The 22995-nt window shown below is 39.3% G+C and overlaps 2 protein-coding genes across 2 annotated transcripts in view; both read left to right on the top strand.

Annotated features, from left to right (window-relative positions):
* Nucleotides 1–4593, top strand: part of LOC139715421 (uncharacterized) — a 32525-nt gene extending 27932 nt beyond the window's left edge. Inside the window, exons 6-8 of the mRNA XM_071626995.1 lie at nucleotides 973–1452; nucleotides 2083–2681; nucleotides 3086–4593. Coding sequence (XP_071483096.1) covers nucleotides 973–1452; nucleotides 2083–2681; nucleotides 3086–3148 — 1142 coding nt within the window. The 3' untranslated portion in view covers nucleotides 3149–4593. The remainder of the gene's footprint in view (nucleotides 1–972; nucleotides 1453–2082; nucleotides 2682–3085) is intronic.
* Nucleotides 4594–21133: 16540 nt separating this feature from the next.
* On the top strand, nucleotides 21134–21853 carry LOC139715399 (uncharacterized). The gene has a single exon (XM_071626972.1). It carries the CDS (start codon nucleotides 21134–21136, stop codon nucleotides 21851–21853), a length of 720 nt encoding a protein of 239 aa, XP_071483073.1.
* Nucleotides 21854–22995: the final 1142 nt, after the last annotated feature.

Raw genomic sequence — 22995 nt, 5'->3', positions numbered from 1 at the left:
TAACTTTCTTCCAGATTGCTCTCTGGAAACCTCCCTGGTTTTGATGGGGAAATGTTGGCACCTACAATTTTTTTTGTACATCAGTGCAACCAAATTGCAGTGTGTTATTTCTTGTCTCTCTCCTGTGAATATGTGTAGTTCTTTGGTACAGAAAGCTCTCATATGTACTATTAAATGTCACAGGTCATCCTTTATAGTCTAATTCACTCATGTTGTCAGTGTGTGGTATACAATGCAATATTTTCTTTTCTTTTTTCTATATGTTTATGTGTATTCAACTTTTATCGCTAATACTACCCTGTGTGTGACTATGTCTGTAACGAGACAAATGTTTGACACTTCTATAAATACATATATATGTATCCCTATATGTAGGCTCTATTGTATAATATCCCACATACATGAGTATGTGGGGAGACATGCATATAAGAATATGTGATAACACCTTTGCATTGTTTGATATTTGCATATTGTTTTTAGTTTATTAATTTGCCTGTTTACGTATGCGCATATTGCTTCAATTGAGATGAACGGTGAAATCAAAATACCTTTTGTACTCAACTAATTCCTATTGCATGACAATTTCTCATTGGTAATGATGGAATGATGGTTCTGACTGGCTAACTTCAATATTGCACAACACATTTGACAAGACGTTAGTCACAACCAGACGCAGCGGCACCACAATGTACATGTTTTATTTCTACTTTTCAAAGAAGAAGATTTGTGCCAGATGTGTGTTAGGAAGGTTTGATCAGAAACAAAGAAAAGAAAAAGGAAGTGAATGGAATCACTAATGCATAATGTTTTCAAGCAATTCTGCATACAGATGTATTCGCAAGTGCATCTGCATTTTAATTGTCAGTGTGATATTTAAGCTGCAGGTACAAAACTGTACGTGTAGTTTGTGATGTTTATATGACAATGTCTAATACAATATTGAAACGGCAGTATTCTCTTCTATTCCAACAGCTTTTATGCCGGCACCCCAGGCGGCGCCAAGCCAGGCCGCACAGCCAGCCACAAACAACTTTGGTGCATTTGAGTCGGCGTTCACGCCCGCCCCAGCTCCCATCCCCGCCTCCTCAGCCAGTGTCAACCAGACAGCCCAAGGCTTGCAGGGGCTCTCCCTCAGCAATTCCACTCCAACCAGCGGGGCGTCACAGGGGACAGGGGGCGCAGACAAGTATGCCGCATTTGCCAGCCTGGGGGATACTGACACAGCCAGTAGTTCTGCCGGCATCAACTGGGGCGGAGGAGGCTCCATAGATTGGGGTGGGAGTGCCAGCGGAGGTGGGTCCAAGAGCTCGTCCATAGACTGGGGCACGGGGATGGCCAAGTCGACAGCACAACCCATGCCAGTCAGCGGCAGTCTGTCAGCGTCGTCTCTTGGTGCAACGACGACGACGTCATCGGCGGCGGCTTTTGGATCTGTGCCCTTTGGTGCGGGAGGTGGGTTTGCATTGGACATCGATGTAGCACATTTATAGGAAGCGAGTTAATACCCACTTCTCAGGACATGATGGGAAAGAGTGGGAAGAAGGCATCACTGAGCAACACTTTGGGGTATATTGTGAGAGATGAAATAAGCTTTAATTCAAAAAGAATAAAATAAGAATGAATGAAAATGGTACAAGTATACTGCAGTGGTCTGAGACATCGAAGAAGAGCTCTTATCTAATCACAAGATAAGGGTTTCAATGCATATGAAGAAATTTTGTCATGGTAACATCCTGATTAGCTGGTAGAAAAAAAAAATTAAATAGTCAAGGGAGATGTTACACTTCTGATGTTAGAGGTAAGAAAATTTAGCATAGATGTGCACTGGAGATTATTTAATGTGAAGTTTAAGTGACTTTGTTGCTATTTTTAGTGAATTTTAAGTGAATTTCCAGGGCTACAAATAAGTTGCACTGACAAACTATTAAGTATTCTCAAAATTTGGTTAAAATGGCAGTTTTAGTGCAGCATGCCAAAGTTTGATAGTAAATTTGATAAACATGAGAATGAATGCATCATGGCAATTTGTACTGTAATTGTCTCCAACTGACAACTTGGCTCTTACAAATTTCCCCCATGCAGTGGCATCATCAGCGCAGGGTAATCCCTTCATGTCAATGTCCTCTAGTGGTGCTACCCAGCCAACAAGTACTATGGCAACCAATCCATTCCTTGGGGGCGGAGCCCCGGTGACCAGTATGGGCGGGACTGCCCAGCCCAATGGACTATTTGGCGTGCAGGGCATGCAGCCATCGGGCGGCATGCCTGCACAAGGCAATATGATGATGGGTGTTCCCGGAGGAGCTTTTGGGCAGGTACCCCAGCAGCAGGCAGGATTGGGGGCTGGTGCAAATATGCAAATGAATGGACGCGTTGGGCCCGGGGGATTTCCACCGGCACAGATGGGTGGGGCAGGTGGGTTCGGGATGCAGCCAGTAAGTGGTGCCGGTGGCAACCTGGGGTTCGGGGGTGCGGGGATGGCCGCGATGGCAGGACTTCAGTTTGGCAAAATGGGACAGGGGCAGCCCGTGCCGGCGGGCGGAGCGGGAATGAACATGGCAGCATTTGGGCAAATGGGGGCACCACAGCAGCCTGCGCCGCAGGGACAGCAGTTTGGAGCGTGGGGAGCAGCGCCGGGTGCAGCAGCACAGCCAACTGGCATGACACCGAATCCCTTCATGGTGAGTGACTTTCATGACATTCTTATTCTGCCCCACAATAGTTTTATCACCTTGAGGTGACCATGGGCATTTTCACTGTAGAACAATTGATAATGGCTATGTGACAATGATTTATGACTGTCCTATGATATCCATGATTGACTGTTGATAGAATATAGCAAAACAGCTTTAATGGAGTTGGCACATAAGGAGCTGTAACTATGATAAATTGTTTGTATTACTCCTTTGAAAAGACATATACTGCTAATCACCAACATGTCCACAATGAATTAAGACTCTTTTTCTTTGCATTCCAATAGCACCGGAAGTCGAAATCCTATTTCATACTGTGCTGTCAAGATAGGAAGCACAAAGTTGATTTAATGCTTCTCATACATGTATGTTTTTCATCCTCAATTTTCCAGGGAGGTGGCTTTGGCCAAGCTCAAGTCCCACCAAAGAGCAATGCCAGCAACCCCTTCCTGTAGATCGGCACCTTCCTCGACCCCATCCCCCGCCATGCCTCCAGTAGTCCACTCCCTGGGAAGAGGCAAAGGGGTATGAATCCAACCTCGGCTAGTGGTCCAGCACTGCCATCGTCTCCCCACCTGGCACCTGTCTGTGAGATTCCTGTCTGGCCTTTAAAGTAGTTCTTGTCTGTCCGTTTGTTTGTCTGTTTTGCTCTTTGACATAGATGGTTTCCTTTTTATATTGTTTGTCAATGAATGTCACCGTTCACGTGCACTGCAAAGAATCGGCTGCGTTTGCAGGCGAACAGTCACTCAGCTATGCAGGGCCTGCTTGGACAATCTCCTCAATATCGCAAGGATACCACAGTCTTCGGCACTACACCCCTACATCAGCCATTCACAGATGACTGCACATGGATGCACGCAGCCCATAAGATGGGAACAGAACCTCCTCGTCCATGATGTCCCTACGTGCAATGTTTGCGTGTGTACACTTTCGCTGCCTATTGGACTGATGCTGGGTAGTAGATAACCACTACTCATGCTGTCGATGAGTCATATTTTGGAATTTCAGCAGGGAAAATTTTTGTCCATCACCAGATTTTGGAATTATTATACTAAATGTCATACGCAGAGTAGTATGTCCATTGCATCAGTGACACAGCCAAGGTGTCAATGGTTAATGAGAATTAGCAATGTTTACTTTTTTTAAAGAAAAAGATTAAGTGTTAGGGGAAGGTTTGTAATCAGTCTATGAACTGACACTTCATTCCCGCGACCAAACCAATGTAATGTCGTCAACATGGCCTGTATGAACGACATCTGTCATGGTTAATTTTTTTATTGTTAGCGTAGAAGTCGACTTGTCGACGGTGAAGATTCCTCTGCAGTGCAAAGTAGCAAGTCCTTGTCCTGGGGCTGTATTCACTAAATAGCTTCAGCATGATGATGTCTGGTAATCTAAGTCATTTTGACTTATCTCAGATTTACTTTGTAAGACAAATAACTTTTGACATTTTTTTTTTTATTCCGCACGGACATATAATTGAGAGTGAGAATGAATTTTTGTTATCGCATGCACATTAACACTGTCTGTGTGGAATGAAATATTCATTCCTGTAGTCTCAGAAATTGAATTGAGTAATGAGAATTATTTTTTTTTTTCCCTCGCAAGCACATTAACACTGTCCGTGTGGAATGAAATAATTATTCCTGTAGTGCAACTGTCTCTTCATCGTACAAGATTCCACTGGGGAAAAGACTCCATGGGATGGCAACTCAAACCAAATATCTCAGTCATGGGAGAGTGTTTTCTCAGTCGACTTGTGGCGAAAGGAAACCTGCCCAACCCGTTCGAAATTTGAGATAAGCATTTGATTTATAGTAGAATATTGCTGAGAACTTCCATTTAAGATTTACTGAAAATGGCCCGCATGTTTTACAATTTATTGGTCACAAACCACAAAAAACACAAAAGAAATAGGCAATGATATTGTGAAGAGAAGTCACCCCCCCCCCCCCCCCTCCAGAAAAAAGAGAGCAATATTTAGCTTCATTGACCTGCTTTTTTTAACGATATTACATTCTGTTGACCATGATATACTTTTCTTTTTTGGTGATTGATGTTTGATAGAAATATTTAGAATTTTGATTTCTCTGTGAAGGTTGAATGGGACATAGTAGATAGTGGCTTAGGGTGATCCAATAGTTGGTAGTATGAGTAATAAGTTAAAGTTTCTCTCTTGTGCAAACATGCACAACACATCTCCTTTATAGCACTTCACAAACATAGAAATTGTAAACCACAAAAATATCTTTCTCATTCAGGATATGTCATGCAAACATCACAGCCAGTGTGTAGGTTGATCTTATTTCATTTGTTCCATTTGTATTTTAATTATTGTTTTATTAATGCATAGTGCCAAGTAAATGGGGGAAGTGTCACATACTGGACAGCATCAACCAAAATTGCAAATTCTCCAAATACACTAGCATTTCTGTCTTTGGCGAATTAGTGTTTATAAAAACAAGGTCTGTTCTGAAAATGGTTGTCTCTCCATGGAGCTGTGTTTATAGCTAAAACATTTTTTTTCCCATTCTTATTGCTGCAAAACAATAGTTGATGACACCATTACAAAACTTTGTGAATGGTTTTATGATGTTGGATGTAACCCGTCTTCGTGTATTGTACATATGATTAAACCTCAGTGCAGCAACTCAAAAACGAGAGGCTACAGTAAAAGTGACCACCACTGCAGGCACGAGATCTACAAAAGAGAAATGGCAACATACAAGGTTATTTTTATACTGGGAGATTTGGTATGACCATGGTTATTGTAGAGATTGTGGAAAGAGGTGTGACCAAATGCTCTTTGCTGACTTAATGACAGCAACCCCTTAATAGATATGCAATGATTACCATGGCTGAATCTCCTCTTTGGTGGGAGGGAAGTGGATACAGTTCAACACAGCATGTCCATGAGACAATTAACTGCTATCAATTACCCCTTACCCCCCCCCCCCCCACCCCTCACCCAGTTTGATGCATTGGAAGTACACACGTATTTCATGCATTCAAGAAGGTATTTACACAGTACAGTCAAACCTGTCTTTATGTAATAGCAACCACCTGTCTATAGTGGCCACTTGCCGTATACAACCACTAACAACAATTCCCTCCAAGAGAAAACCATGTTAAAGAACCTATCTACATGTATAACAACTACCTGTCTATAACGACCACTTTTTTGTCTCCCTTGGGTGGCCGCTATAGACGGGTTTGACTACTACTTTATTAGATATGCATATCTACTGGTGAGTTGAATTTGAATTTCTGAGGAATCACTCACTGCATAGACTTAACACTTCAGCTGTGGAATATTGCTGTAGAAGTAGACAACGAGAGAGAGAGAGAGAGAGAGAGGTAGAAGTGTAGACATAGATCCCATGACAATGTTTTTGTTTTTGTTTTTTGTTTTTTATTTGAAGATCACTGTATTGGCTTTGATTATTTACCATTTTTGTTCTCACAATTGTTATGCTAGATATGATTACTTTATGCTAGTTAAAGCCACTCTATATCTCAAGCTTCTCCCCCCTCCCCCCACCCCTTTCTCTATTGCTTTTTGTCTTCAGGCCCTGATAGAAATTTAGACATCACTATTAGTCATCCGTGAAAAGAGTAAAATTATGCATCATCTGCAAAGCATCTTATGGCAGAATCAACTTTGTTAGCACGCTTCTATAGTAGATATGTGCAAATGAGCACATGGCACACTTAAATAAATTGCTTCGTCCTTCAATTTGGTCTATGCACTTTTGAGGGTAGAGATGATGACATTCATTGTATCATATTTTTGGCACGATGCCAGGGATGCCAAGGGTTATGGGTCATAGTTTATCTCCACAGGGAAAAGATGAGCATTGGAGAAGAGTGGATGGGTGTGTGCTTGTGCGTATGCATTGTGAAATGTGATGGACATTAGTGTGGTGAGGAAGAGAGGAACAGTTTGAGATTCATACTCCCAAGACATCTGTAGAATGATTTTTGTTATTCTTGCAAAAATTAGCTGATTTTGTGTGACAGATTTTGAGCAAGACCTCAGTGAATTAATATGTGAAATGAATAAAAGAATAAGAAACTGCAGATGTTGATTCAACCTTCTTTCCTCTTGCTGTCTTTCTGTTGAATAGTACAATTTATGTGCAATGTTGTCATTTTAAGGGGGTTCTGTTTCCTCATAGATGATGCCTAGGTGTTGTCAATTGGAGAGCAGAAGGGAGTTAATACTGCACAAATGTATAATGGAGTTGATCCCTTCTGCTTCTGGACGGGCCATGTGTATCTCCGCAACCAAGAAATGATAAGTACATTGCCAGGGTGGGATTATGGTCACAAACAGAGCCAAATCGGCAAATGGCTGTTACCCTTGCAGTTGCGTAATGATCAGCCATAATGGGCAATGTAATGTACATGTATGTGGGTCAACCTTTAAAGCTACACAGTCAATAGTGTTGCCATGTACAACCGTATGTATGATTTGAATCACTCGTATATGCTTAACCTCCCTAAAGAAGAACCACACAAAAAAAATAATGATTAAATCTTTGGTGTGTTATGCCACATTCTTTATGTCTGCATGGAGAAAACATCATAACTTGCTTATTTGCCCATTGAATTGCATTGTTGCCAATTTGAATTGATGGTCCCCTTTAAACTACAGAACCTTATAACAACAAAAGAAACCAGCATGCGCATGTGTGTATCACACAGTATAGTTTTTTGCAAGTCAGGAGAATACCTGGCCTGTTATTTGTTTCCGTTGTTGTTATTGTAGGTAGGGGTAATAGACGTTTAATAGGGTTGCCCTCTATCCAACATTACATGTGAGGAAAATGATTTGATTGATTTTGTGACGCATTATCCATTATCTCTTGGTCTGTTGATGTGGTCTGTTGCCACTCTCTGTAAGTTCGAAATAGTAATGATTGCATTTACGTGATGAAATACTGGCTGATATGTTGTTGTTTTTTTGTGGCACATACAACTTTGCCATCTCTTCATATTTCATGTGTGTGCAAAATAAAAAAACTGTCATTGTTGCTTTTTTATGGAAAGCTATTATCTCTTGTGGTTCTAGCGGGGAAAGAAGAAGATATTTGAGACAATCTGCATGTCAGTTCATCTTTTTCTTATTACCGTGCAGTTTGAAAATCATTTGATCACATTTTAGTCTCTTGCCACTGTCCTGTGGGTGGACTATTACAGAATGAAATGTATATATGAGGAACATCATTACAATGCGGTTGTGGAAAGTGGTCACCGTGATCTTCCCGTGAGATGTGATAGGAACGTACGTCACTACACACTCATATTGGCCAAGAGAAACACTGTATTGTATTGTCTCAGCAGCACACTGTTGAAGGCATGACATTGTGCATGTTGGATGCATTTTTTTTCTATGTCGGAAATGTAATATCTTATGTTTGTATTAAACCCAGTACTTTTTTCATGTGCTGCACTTCAGTGTTATTATTCACAGCACAGTATATAATAACGTTTATGTTTTTTTGAATCTCATCTAGCATTGCTACACTGTAAAGGAATTGATATATATTTTGTTTAAAGTGCTTATTTAACTCTTGTCATAGCAGATATGTGTACAAATCACAGAAAAACAATAATTGTCATGTTTCTATAGCAGAAAAAAAGAAGATACTAGAAGTGACTGTCTAACCTGAACTGTGTAAATTTTGTCCATAGAGCAGTTAAAACTGTAGAATAACAGATATGCACTCGGAGACAAGAATCATTCTATCTTAGCTAGATAGAAGCAGTTTTGGGAGAAAATAAAGATCTCTAGAATGTGGTTGATGTAAAAAAAATTTTTTTTTGAAGGTATATGAGGGTAAGGTTTGGAAGATAAGTTATGAGCAAACAGATGCGCAGTGATTTGTTCAAGACTTGGAGATCTGATGGGGAATGGCTATAATTTAAAGAAAACAATTTGCAATTGTAATTTAATCATAAATCAGATTCAGTCCATTCGTTTGTTCACCTCATGCTTTCCATTTGCAATTATGATTGTGATGCACACTTCTTGTATATTACATAAAATATCACGTTGAATGTCCCTGCTTGCTTGGACACTTGGGAAGAAAGAATACTAGGGGATATATAGCGAAGAAGTGAAATATGATTTTGGATATGATTACACAACTCTTGAGAGGTAGAGGGTTTAAACACATCATGCTTTTTTGTGTTTTAGATGCTTATTTGTCCCTCAATACCAGTCGTTAAAAAAATGGGGGGGGGGGGAATTAGCAGTGCCATTTAGAGTATTCAATCATTTTTGTCTGTATATTGATTGCAGAAGACTTCTAAATTTCAATGTCTAGAAATCTAGGTATACATCCTACTCTTCTCTTCTTTCACCACCACCTCTTCTGTTTCCTCATCCTCGTCCCTCTCTTTCCTCTTATGCCCCATTCATACTGGGCCTTTAGAGCACTCCATGAGCCCTCCTGAGCCCCTCTGAACTCTGTATTAGTATGAACAGACAGTCGGGCCCTGGAGCACTCTTAAAGTTATGCCCCTCTTTAGGGTAGGCTCAGGAGCACTCCTGAGGTTCTCTAAAACTCTGTATAAATGGTCACCAACGTTTAGAGCGCTCCCGAAGTAAAATGTGGTGTGCACTGTGCGTACAGTTTGTATGCCAGGAGTTCCCGCACACTCAAAGGTCACCATGCCCCTCTAACTCAGCCACTGTACGTGTGGTCTCAGCAAGCCACGATTCTCTGTATGAACAGGCATGAAGGAGCATTAGAGTCAAAGCGCTTCAGGAGCGTTTCTGGTCCCAACTTTGTATATGAATGCGCTTTAATTTTCCTATATCACTACAGTCCTTTTGTTTCTCCTATTCCACTCCCTATGTTTCCTCTTTGTCTTTTCTGGGGTTTTTTCTTGTCCGTAGTGTAATTTGATTTCTGTTGATAGAAGAGCCACACTTCCAACCCCTTCTTCACCCAAAGCATTTTTTTTTCTTCTCAGAGGGAGTTCAGAACTTTCAGACTGTTTGATTACTGTAAACGTTGTTATTTTTGCGCAATTAATTTTTCTGATCAGCGCAAAAACATTTGTGGGTTCTTGAATTCATGCTGTGCAATTGTCAATCCATTCATAATGTGCAGAGGAAAGTTGTTAGGATATTTTCACGGTTTCAGAATTCGCACTATCCAAAAGTAGAGTGAAATAAGCAAAAATTAATGTACACTGTACCATGAAAATGTCCGCGTTTACAGTATTTTTTTTTTTAAATTTCTGTTGTGTGCCTCTGCCCTAAAGGGTGTCGGAAACATTATGATGTGTGTAGGTTGCTTGTCTTTCCATCCATCCCATTTCACGTTTATTATGTATTGAGAAAAAAAAAAAGCTTGAAGCTGCACGAGTTGTAGATGCCCTGAGCAGATTTTGGGACAAATCCCTCAAGTTCAAAGGACAAGGGTCACTGAACTTAGCCCAAACATATCATTTTGCAACTGTAACTTTAGCTAGGGATGCTCTCTGGCAGTATCACTTGTTGAGGAGGGAGAAAACAGATAAACAAATTAGTTCATAAAATGGTAGTGATGAAAGGTCAAAGACCAAGTTTAGAGGTCACTGTACTTTTGCAACACTACATTGATTCCAAACATTTAACTTCAGCTGGAAATGTCCTGTTGACGTTATTACGATTTGTTGGTTTATGTTTGAAATTATTTGCATTGAAAGTCACAGGTTATGGTCAAGGTCATAGGTCACCGTAATTTGGTCAGTACCGTCATACCAGGAAAGAGCCATACTTACAGAAATGTGTAATGAGCAAATGAGAAGGCAGATGCTTCCCAGCTGACTGCAGGGCAATTGTTTTGCGCTAGGGTATCATCTATGTGCACAGTATCGCACATGGAAGAATTCACACTCTTTCATATCCCTTGTGACAAGTGCAAAGATCGTGAAGTGTTAAGAAACTGTTTCCGTCCCAGGCAAGTTGATGCCTCTTTTGATTGCTCTTTTTTCTCTTTCTCACTACAGCTCTATTTCTCTTGATTTCTGTATTTTTCGTTCTTTCCTTTCTTTACCATTGTACTTCACTCCTATTTTTTGATGTTGTGTGTTTTAATGACACTGAAATAAAACACCAGGCAAGTATGGTATATTGACTAAGCGTCACTTTTGTTTTGCTCTACAGAGCATGCTTGACAAATACAGTCTTTGCATGAGTGCCTACGATGTATATACACATATTTATACAAGCATCATGGGTCTGTTGTGATGACCACGAAAGCTTTCACATATTTGTTGCATGCTTTTTTTCATTATTTTGTTTTGTTTTAGGCTGTTGCTGAGTTAATGCTGTTGTGTTTTGGTTTTTTTTTAAGTCTCTTTGACAAGAAAATAAATTACCAGGACTGCCATTTTGCTACACAGACAATGCTCAACATAGATCCTTATTTTGTAATTGAGTTTTGAACTGCTTTAAATGTGGCAGCATTGCAGGTGTTAAAGGGATGGTACAGTATTGGTGGAGATGAGAATTGGGCTTTTAACTTTTTGCAAGATACCAAGAAAACACTTATGAAATAGTACAGAGCATACCATTTTAAGAGGAATTCAAAGTTTATTTGATGAAAATCGGGTATGGAATGACTGAAACAACCAAAAACAAAGTAAAACAAAGTGATCGTAATAAAGTGTGGGTCCCACACTTTATTAGAATCACTCTGTTTTGGATATCTCAGCCATTTCAAAACCGATTTTCATCAAATAAACGTTGAATTCCTCATGGAATTACATGCTCTTTCATATTTCATAAGAGGTTTCTCATTATCTCACCAAGAAATGTTTGAAACCTGAAATTAGGTCTCAACCAAAACTACACGATCCCTTTAACATACATGTAATACCAGTTTGGTAGACATTGCTCTGTGCAATCCGTCAGCTGAGAATGATAAGGGCGTTCAGCTGCCACTAAAGCCATAGTGTTTGTGGCACCTCCTCTACACTGTGATATGTGCATCACAATACTGCAATCACAACCAAGAAGTTTCTGTTGGTTTATCCTCAATGATCTCCTGGAAAATACTCCAGATAAAGATGAAGGAGAATTGGAAGGATTAAATTATGTAGTCCATACATGCATGTTCAAATACAGTATTGTTTTCATGGTAGGTTTTTGAAAATTTGACCGTTTTGACTTCTCACTTGATACAGCTATATAGTTCTTGTGTTTTTAGAGAGGACTGTTCGAATGGATCTAATGAAACTAGTCACAACTGGAGTGTTGGGGTGGGGGAGGGGATGTCGTCAGCACGTAAACCATGTAAAGTATGTGGTAAATTCTTTATAGATTGATTTTCAAGTGCCAAAAAGATAAGAAAAAAAGATAAAAAAACAAGAGTATCAAAATGTTCTTGTGGTTCAGAAATTCTGTTGGTGTCTTGTGAATCACATTTACTTTTTTTTTTTACTGTGTATTATGATCAGTTGATTTGTTTCTTCCTGATACATGAATTGTGTATGGTACCACAAAGTCGTTGCACATGTATTTACTCCTTCTGCCTGGACAGACAGACAGACAGACAGACAGACACAGACACACACACACACACAAACACAAACACACAATTGAGAGTAATGATATGAGTTTTGTTTGTTCATTTCAGAATAAAAGATATTAAATACCCATGGTATTATTGTTGGAAATTAGACATACCATTTCATTATGAATCTTGCTTGCATGATTGCAACTTCCTCAGCCCCCCCCCCCTTCCCTCCCAGTAAAAAGAGAGGAAATTACAGGAATGTCAGTACTTCTGTGAAACTAAACAAAAAAATTTTAATAAAAACTGGAAATTAGTTTAATAAAGGAGTTGTCGCACAAAATATTGTAAATGGTTGAATGTTATAACAATGGTTTGTTGATGTAAACCAGTCATGACAAAGTGAATGGTATTGTTTGTAACAGCATTTTAGGGAAGAATTCATCTCCACTAGGGAGGATGAACTAATGTATTCAATGCAATATCATGAGTCAGAGTGTTTCATCCGTCCCCACAGATGAACCAGCCATACAAAGTCCACTTGCATGACCAAGCAAACTCCATTCTTTCGCTGTCGTTGTTGCCTGAAAATCACACGTCCTCTTTTCCAGTCCCATTGTCACCATAGTAAAAATTGTGTATAAGGATTCGTATTGGGTTACCTAAAGGCAGATGAGGGTAGAGCTACATCCATTGTATTTCAAAGCCGGAACCCAAAGTGTTTCCCTATGAATGTACATGTAGTCACCTGAAGAAGGAAAGAGTAAGTGAGGGGGAAAAAAAATCATTGATACCTTTGACCTTTGACATGAGCTGAGGCTGCTATCCCTTATCACACATAGAAAAAAAGTATGAATGTTTCACTAATAACTGAGGAGAAATGTAAGAATGAATGTCTGTGATATGTATTTTATGTTCAATTCATATTTTGGTGAGTGCTTCAGTTGCACAAACCACATAAAGCAAGGAGTAAGTTACTACTATACCCTCGGGAATGCTGCGCATGGTTTCTTGTGTGTCTTGTACACTGTACATTGTGTAGGTCAACATCCACCCAAGCCTTTGGAAAGGGAAAAGTGGAGAGATACTGATATGTTGCCCCTTCAGCTCATTTTGGAATGCTCCTTGATCTAATAATCATTTGTGACTAAAAAAATGGTGATCTCATCCTTGACCAGTCAGTGACCGACTGGACTTTCTGTACTTAAATAATCATGTGCTGGGTTGTCGGTGGTGGTTCGTTGAGGGTCTCGGAAAGTTCTTGACCGCTGGTGTTGATTGACTAACTGCATTGTAATGTTGGAAGCAAAGCTCCATTGGTTGGGACAGGCATGAAATGCAGACAAGTTATAATGGTATATTTTTACTCTTTTTTTTTTTGCATTTTGCATGCTTTTTGCATCATTTGCTGTTACCCAGGTAACAGACACTACCACATGCAGAGATAGGAAGAGCTTGATTTCAGAGTAATTTAATATTCCACTGCTACTTCAAAGCCCTTGTCCAAACAACCAATATTTACAACCTTATGTTATGACCAAATATATTCCTGCATACATTGCCTATCTCATCTCTAACCAATACAACGTATTTTCTCCTCTAAATATTGGTCTCTCATGTCAATTATCATTAAGAATGAAAACTCCGAGTGCATAGTGTAGTTAGTATTTGTCTTTTAACAAGAAAAAAAAAAAGAAGAGAAATTAAGTTTTGATTTATATTCTTCCATGGGATATAATGTGTATTTATATTGGCATTTGTATTTTATATTGTATTGCAGTCATTCTCCCAACGGCCAGCCTATGTCATGTTGTATATTATCAAAGTCTTAAACAAAGCGGTGCGTTGGAGAGAGAGAGAGATGATTTGACTACCAGCTCTGTGCTTGATTGATGATAGAGGGAATAAAAATTAAAGCAGAAACTTCATAATCACGTCGTCATGCCCCATTTTTTAATCCTATGACTTTTGTGAGCGATCTATGTTGCGTAGAATTCTGTGAGATCTGAGGAGTGTTTCAGAGACAATTTAAGTCGATCTTAAAATTTAAGATCAACTTGAAATTGTTGTATGCTATATGTGTCTTGAGTAATATTCTAACTACCTAATGAAAATGAAAATTTTAAAGAATTTGACATGTATTTACTGCCATTAGTATACAAACTAAAATTACGGCCAAAGGATTTGTGTGTTTGTGTGTAAATTTTGATAACAATTTGAAGTACTAGTAGATCCTGAAAACATTAGATTAGACCAAACAAGGGAACCAATGGCAAACCATAATCTTGATTTGAATTCTTGATTAGATTGACTTAATTCTTTGTGAGACCCATCCCCTGGTCACAGGAGGCATTTTATATCAACTAATGCAGGTTTATATGGGTTAATAGTGATGTATCTTTGTGATATAGTTTTGCTCATTGCAAATGTTTCATAAGCCACATAAAAAACCCTGTCTTTCATTTAAGCCATTTGGTGATCATATATGATTATTTCCATTGCAGAAGTTTCAATAACTAAACTTACAGTAGTTGTTCATTAAGAATTGAATCTTAAATCGGCGACACATTTTTAGAACATTGAAGTGCCTGTATCTGTCCCAAGTAGCTCATTTTCTTTATTTTTTCTAATGATGTCTAGATTTAATGAATTAAACCAGTATTATCTAACGCGTCTTTTCTATAAGAATTATCAAAGCCATATCACCCCGAGATTCAAGGCGTTAATGCTGTGGTAGGACTGAATAATGAGGAGCAACATGTGATTTGGAAGAACATTGTGATTGCTCAAAATGGGGAAGTGTTCTTTTTTATTTATTTTTTTATGTGTAACATCAAATGCGAATCTCCTCACACACAAAAAACAACATCTAAAAAACCCAAAAAAGTCGTGATGGCAAGACTCATATTGTGTATCTGCCACTGTTAGAGTTGGGCACGTGTGTGTGTGTGTGTGTGTGTGTGTGTGTGTGTGTGTGCATGTTTACGTGGTAGGTAGGGGAGGTTGACAGGTGTAAGGGAGGAACAAGGGTGAAGGGGGCAGAACAGAGGTACTGGGTTAGGAGGGGCAGCTGCGCGAAGCTGCTGGGGTGGGGGATTTGGTAAGTTTGGTCTGTATGTGACAATGATTCCATTCTATTTTGTTGTACGAGTGCATTTGCATTATTGTCATCAATTAAATAAATAAGGTGTTCGGTATTTTGTTATCAGTCTTAAATGTTTACTTCTACCGTTTAAAAAAAAAACAACAACAAATGAACAGGAAGGGATTACTTTTGTTGGTATTGTGTCCAAATGCTAGTATTTTGCTATGTTCCCAGTTTAGATTACTGTCCTTTTATACTAGTTGAATGGAAATGAATGCATACCATTGAAAAAAAAGAAGTGTGTGTGTGTGTGTGTGTGTGTGTGCGTGCGTGTGTGTGTGTAAATGTGATTAGATTTTGTACAGCATACCTCATTATTCCCTCGCCGATTTATATACGTTTGCTGAGCTCTGCTTGGCTCTGCCTACCCAACCTTTCAATGTTACCATGACAACAGAGAGCGTATCGTAATCTTCAGTTGGGAAGCCACCGATATGCATTCTATATAATAGCTGGCATGCTCAATATTGTGATCAAATGAACAACGCACGAAATAAGGCTATTGTTGGAGACGTTAAATCCTTCTTCCCTTGTATTATGAGCAATTCCGGCTCGCCAACTGCTGTTTGCTAGTTCGACAATGTCGTTATCATATTGATATAATCTTTCCATTCGTATCATCCTACGAGTTCATCCCATGTCGCTCTCCGTGTTTCATTGTCATTAGATGCTATGCTAAAACTGACGTAATGTTATTATAAGTGCATTCGTCGAAAGAATCACTGACATGCAGCAACAATGGCTTGAGTATGCATGTTGTACTTGAGCAGAACTACGCAGCCCTCATCAACCCGAAATCGATCTCGTTGAGAACATCATCGTAGAACGTGGGGGCAGTTTTCATCTCGCTCAGCAAAAGGTATAGTATAAGCTGCGTTTTACATAGAGTCATTTATTAACAGTGCCGCCAATCTGTATTTTAACAACATTGCAGTACTTTTCGCTCCGAGTTCACTGTCAGATGAAAACGAGCTTTACGCATATTTGGAGTCTACACGGTTTTGTTGAATAGCCATGATTCATCCGCCAACCGCTGGGTAGTATTTCTTGTTGGGGCTTCTTGTTATTCGTCTACCATTACCATTGTTTCAGCGTGGAGACGCCTATTTTATATACCATAGCGTGACTTGTGCTCCGATAGGGAGATGATTAAAGAGGAATCTTTTATCCTTGTATTATGCAGAATAGCTTTACTCGCTCAGAGAACACTGGCTGCTCGTAGCGGTGTCGCCAGGCTGTAAATTTCCATGTGAATGCGATGTTTTGTTTGTTTGTTTGTTTGCTTGTTTTTTCAATACATGTAGTGCCATGTTATTATTCATGTTCTATTTGACTTCATGTGAAGTATACTTGAACAAACAAATCATCGAAGGATTAGCAAAATCGGAAATGAACTTTGGCTGATATGGAATTCTAAAGTTACTCAAGATGTTGTTTGCTGGAACAGTGACAGTGGTTGCAACTACATAAATCATTTAACGATTATGATAATTAGTTTAGGGGATTATGTCACCACCTCACAACTTTCCGTACAATTTGTTCATGAAATTATGAAATAATATTAAATGATTTTGTATTTGTATAAGTATATATTTTATACATCATTTCATATCTATAAACAATTTATTATTGTTGACGAAAATATGGCAACTACAAGCTCTAACCTGTGAAAGGCATCACTGCTTTGGGTTGGTCCTACAACATAAAGAAGAAGAGAAGGGCACAAGTTGTGTTAATGAAGCGGGGAAAGGAAATGTGAAGATTTTTGTTGAAGTCTAAGAAAGACTTGTGAGGTAATGACATGTTCTCATCTAATTTGGATGTTTGTGTTTGAATGTGTGTTTTTTGTGTGTTGTTTTCTTTTTGGCGAATATAGGCTTATCACTGTTTCATAAAAGCGTATGGAAATTTAAAATCCTGTAATTTACATATCTTTATGTGCTATTATATATTGATGAAGTATTTATTTTCATTTTGTTTGATTTTACTCTACATTAATTTTAAAGCCAACTTGTTATGGAGTGTAATTGCACTCGAAGTGCCCATGCTGATGATGACATTAATGCCATTTAACATAGAATCACGCGGGTTAGTTCTGGAGTTAGACGTTGTCAACTCCGAAACATAATCGGTATAACAATATGATAAACTGTCAAGAGCTTATCCTGATAGATCGTCCTGTGGACTCCTGTATACACTTTGAGCTACCCCAAATTTTACAGACGCCCGTCAGGATATGATACCGATAGATGTAGGCCTATAAGTGTATTCTGGCATTCACATGAACTCATATTTCTTCTTTTCGTTTGCATTTCCCTCCATTGTACTAGAAGAGCATGACGTCAGATGTAGAGTGGACATAATGCTGTAATACAATGTAACATTGCGATAGTCAATGGTAAAATTCCACCTGCTGTATGTTGCCAGCAGTACCACAGGTTTTTCCACCTCCCCCCCCCCCCCCCGTCAATTTCGCCATTTTGAAGAACTGTTCCACATCGTACAAACCCATCCACAGTATTGACTGTGGGGGTTCTCCTGATTTCTGCCTCTGAGGGATTCACTACTAATAGCTTCAACTTTCTTTTCGTTGGTATTTTTTTCCAACCTCCCACCACAACCCTTCCCCCTCTTCTTCACATACACGTATCAGACTCGTAACTAGGGGCTACAGGGAGTTCCAACGACCCCCCCCCTCCCTCGCTGGCGAGCGGGGGGGGGGGGGGGGTGGAGGGGTAGAGCACATGCACAGACACAGACACTAAATGAATTAAAGATAAAACTTCTTCTCAAAGGTCTATAACTGCAATAGAAAAGTGTTTAGTTTTCAATTTGTAATTTAAAAAAATTCATACAATTAACCTTACTCTAAGTATAAAAGGCTGAGCAACTTGAGACGCCCTCACATTCTAGAGTAATTCACAAACTTTACAAGCTATATGCTTTTCTTGTGAATTCCTCTTTTCCATGTATAGAGTTTTAAATTAAGACTGTATTGCTTACTTGTTTATTTATCCAAACCAGAGTTGATATCATTATAATAATTGCATTCATGTTTTGTTGAAACTTAAACGTGATTCAAAGTTCCTACTTATGTACTCATGTAAGCGTTAGCTATATTACTTTATATTACTTTATATGGAAATAAAATCATTTTGAATTAAATTGAAACTTACCTTTAAAGCCAGTCTGACCCAAACTCGACCATTTCCGTACGCAACTTCCTTTTCTCTACACTCGAATGTTAGTTTTTAATATGATCAGTAAATCATAAAAAGAACAGTCATTCAACAATACCGAATTATTATTATTGTTATTATTATTATTATTTTTATTATCATTATTATTATTATTGTTATTATTATTATTATTACTATTATTACTATTATTATTATCATTATTATTTTACCTTCTATATCCCCATTCACTGTCGTTGCCGGTGAGCGCTACGATGCACCTCCATAGACTTACGTACATAGTGACGACGCATGAAAACGCACACGCGAAACAAGAGTGCGACAGACATAGTCTTACCTATATATTCACAATTTTCCCCAAGATTCATTTTTTCCTCCCCCTTTTTTAGATCCAAATTTCTCAAATACTTCACTAAGAGTGTGCGCCATGTCGTTGAATTTCAATTCTATTTATATGCAAAAGTTCCCTTTTGTGTGTGTGTGGGGGGGTAGGGGTAAGCTAAAATCATGCATCAATATAGTATTTTGTTTGTTTGGCTCTTTTTCTTGTAATTGAATATATAGCGAAAGTATCGTTTTACTTTTTGATGGAGAGTTTTCCAAATATTCCACCATAAGTGTGCACCAGGTCGATGAATCATTAACAGAATTTCAGGGCATCACTGTAGGCCCTATGAATTTGATTTCGTTCACTTGCTTTCATCATAATAGTTTTGTTTTACTAGTATTCAGAAGAGCGTGTTTGATATCCGGTTGTGATGGGCGGGTTGAATCAGAGGCTTGTTCTCAAGGATTGATCTCAACCCATTTAAAACGAGGAAGTGTCTGCACATTATATATACACAAGACTATTAAACACGAAGAGAGATTTTATTGTTGGTGAGCCTTGAAGCGATAATGGGAATTCCCCATTCAGTCGAATCCATGGGTTGTTAAAAAACGCTGCATAGAAATGATAAACAGGTCGAGACAATAGACATAGGATACGCCTCAAGATGACTCACTGCATTCGTTAGGTGTTTCCAAAAATATTGAACATGATTCTTGCACCAGCAAGAAAGCACTTCTTCGTATATGTCCATGAATTTGACTAACGTCTCCCGCACTCCTTCACATTCATTGCCAGGAAGTGGTTAACGTAAGAGGTGGTTGGCATCTTCACTTACACAAATCCAAGATAAATGATGCTGAACTTGATATAGATATGTTAGAACAATGAAGCATAGGCACGAAGATGATCAGAGACTTTTCTTCATGGCTGATATATAGGCCTATACTTTACGTTTAACCACACCTTTGAAGGTAGAGAAAAAAAAAATGTCGCTGGGTCGACAAGACCCCATAAGAAATTTTGGTGAAAATGACTTTTTAGGATTAATGGTCATAAATATTTTAATCTGATAAGTGATGTCCTGTCTAAATCCTAGCTGTCCTACCCCCAAAATTAAGCCACCAAGGCATGTCAAAGGAAAGGCTCTCCCATTTTGATATAGTGCTTTGGCTGCCATGTTTTTTGTGCTCCTGAACAATTTACATTTTTTAGATACAAAGTCTTGTCGCCCCAGCAACGAAAAATAATAATAAGATAAAATCGTATGTTTCTGAAATACCCCCTCCCAACTTGTAGTCCGCTAGGGGTACGGTCCGAGCGGGGTTTATTTTTGTAGAATAGAAAGGTCCTTTATTTCCAATTTTACCCACCTCCCCCCCCCCCCCCCAAAAAAAAAAAAAAATTATTGTAACCGTGTGTGTCTAAAGGCTTGTTTAAACTTCTGTAATAAAATATTTAAATTGAGAACTGACGTTGAAGTGCTAGTTCAAACAAAGAAACTAACAAACAGAGGGGCATGTGGGCATAACTTAGCGCAGTGAAATGAAGCAACTTATCAGTGAAAATCACTATACCTATGAAAATCGGAGAAAACACAAGAAACCAATAACCCACTGTACAAAAAGACATTGTTTCAAAGTCTCTTTGCCTCATATAATAGAGACATCCAATTTTTCGTATAAGTGACTGTAACGTTGCTTATATAACATTGTCTAACATACTGTGTTGGTTTTTTTTTTCGTTTGACGAACCTTATTTTACCTTTTATTTTGAAGTCATAATTGCTTTAAATGCGTTTGAGTACTATAGAGCCTAAAGGAACTGCCACCTTTTGTCGAGTTGGACTTTCATCATTTCTGGTCTATTTAGCTCGAAGCTCTTTCCTCCATTAAATACTCATAATTCGTTTTAATTTTTTTTTTTTTTTGGATAATTCGTGAACAGCCTGATCGCTCAGGAATTGCAGTGTGTGCTAATGCTTATAAAGTTTAAGTTTAGACCCCTGTCTTCATCAGGATTATGAAGTCAATAATATGGTTGCTGACTATCTGCGCTTAATTGGAATTTGACAGGGCAATCCTGTCAATTACCTGCCTACATGCTATAGTGTCCTGATCTTGTATACTGCTAACGTTCGCATGGGCTTTCTATCTTTATTCAATCTAGGTAGCACTGGAAATTTCACTGAATTTTGCCAAAAGGACACTGCATTGAATCGGGTCTCATTATCTCCATCAAGTGCGCTCAAGATGGCGATCGCTGTCGACCCACCAAACCAGGAGTTTGCTCTCTGCGACTGGGTGAGATGCGAGGGATACCTTGGCACCAAGACCCTGACAGACTCGGAATGTCGAAACCAGCCGGACCTTGCCCGACTCTCCGGAGATCTCTACCGCCAACATCTGCTGCGGGGCACACGCAGCAAGCAGCAGGAGGTTCTCGTACGCATTGCCACCGAGGATATCACACTGCGTGTTTCGGACCTGTCAAGTGACGACAGTCGTCAAGTAGTTCTGGATCGACAGTTTGCCGTGTGCAACATCGCGCGATGTTCAAGTGGCCACGACCCGTTCCCACAGGTCCTTGTCATCGTCGATTGCATCGGAGTGCGGCCCTCGGCCGAAGGGGGCGGGAATGATGCAAGGGTCTCCTTGGATGCTTGGACCCTGGAAATGTGTTGTCACGGCATCGCGTGTCGCGACGGTGCGGAAGCGGGACGGCTGGCGAAGTTGGTCAACCGCGCGTTTCAGGAGTCGCTGCGGCTTCGGACACTGCCGCGTCCCTTCTCCATCCCGCAGGCTGCCGACCAACGAGTTGGACGCAACACCATAAGCACTATCGCCACTCCAGTAGGCTACACCATGATCGATCCCCCGGCCTATATGGCCACAGGGCATGCAGCAGTTTCGTCTCTGCGAAATGTGGAGAAAAAGTCTGCCAAGGGTTTGCCAGAGGTTGGCTCATGGTAGAGAATCTCATGCAGCAAGGAGTCAGTAATATTCCTTGGCGATTTTTATCGGTGTCCATAATGTAATATCGAAATGATATTACACATATTTCATGTGTGTTGAGGTACTTCATCCGCTTGTGCTCGTCACGAAGAGTTACAGGATACGATGAAAAAGAGAAAAGATTATTAAATCCCTTCTGATTAACCTTTTGTAGTAATTATTACATTCCAACCACAACACAATAATTATTCAATTGTTGTTTCATTTAATGTGCCACGAATGTAGCGCTGTTATGAAAGCATTAACCATTATATCCCTTGAGCTGTGAGCATACGTAACTGCGAGTCGATACCATTCAAATGTATACATTTCCGTTTTCATATACGCCGAGCAGAAAATGATAACAGAATGAGGAGAGCACTGCTTTTTAATGCGGACGTTTGGCTGTCCCGATGCTTAACAAAGATGGACACAGCTATAGGATAAAGGAAATGTTCAAACTGTTCTGATCGTAAAAAAAAAAAAACACGTTTTGTCATTCGTGTGGGTATCTTAACCCTATAAAGCCCAAGGGGGGGGGGGGGGGGCACATTGTGCCCCCTACCATATTTTCGTTTGCCACGCCTACACCCTTTACCCGATTTCAACCAAATTTGGTGACTTTTCCTAAAATCTTATTAAAAACATTTTGATATATAATTTAGCTATGTCCGATATTGCTGGTTGCCATCGCAACCGTAAACTGACAACAATGTTCGTCAGATTTTGCATGATTTTCTGTTCCAATTTCAGTTAACAGTGTAATAAAGGATGAAATGGGGGTTTTCTTGGCTCTAATTTGCTGAAGGACCAAAATGTGATGTAACTATGGTTGTGAATTACCCGAAAATGGTCTTCTTATTATTTTCTTTATTTTTTATATGACATAGGCATCACACAATAGATATAATAGAAATAATCGAAAATACAGCATTTTTCAAAGACTACCCTTTTATTTTGTGTTATCTTCACACAAGCTTCGCCTGTCATATCATTTGTTTATCATATTATCAATTTGCAAACTCAAAATTCAATATTTTGGAAATATGAAATGTGATACCAATATATATACCCATTCCAAGCAATATGTCATGGGTTTTCTTATGTTTCTTTATATTGTA

The sequence above is a fragment of the Diadema antillarum genome, unplaced genomic scaffold (assembly GCF_040938485.1).
Source record: "Diadema antillarum isolate AM-2024a unplaced genomic scaffold, OU_Dant_1.0 scf00000048, whole genome shotgun sequence".
NCBI classification, from domain to species: Eukaryota; Metazoa; Echinodermata; class Echinoidea; order Diadematoida; family Diadematidae; genus Diadema; species Diadema antillarum.
The sequence above is the reverse complement of the archived record's forward strand: the minus strand, read 5'-3'. Positions and strand labels throughout refer to the sequence as shown.

Excerpts from the sequence above, each read along its gene's own strand:
- LOC139715399 (XM_071626972.1), top strand. The coding sequence starts at position 21,134 with ATGGCGATCGCTGTCGACCCACCAAACCAGGAGTTTGCTCTCTGCGAC.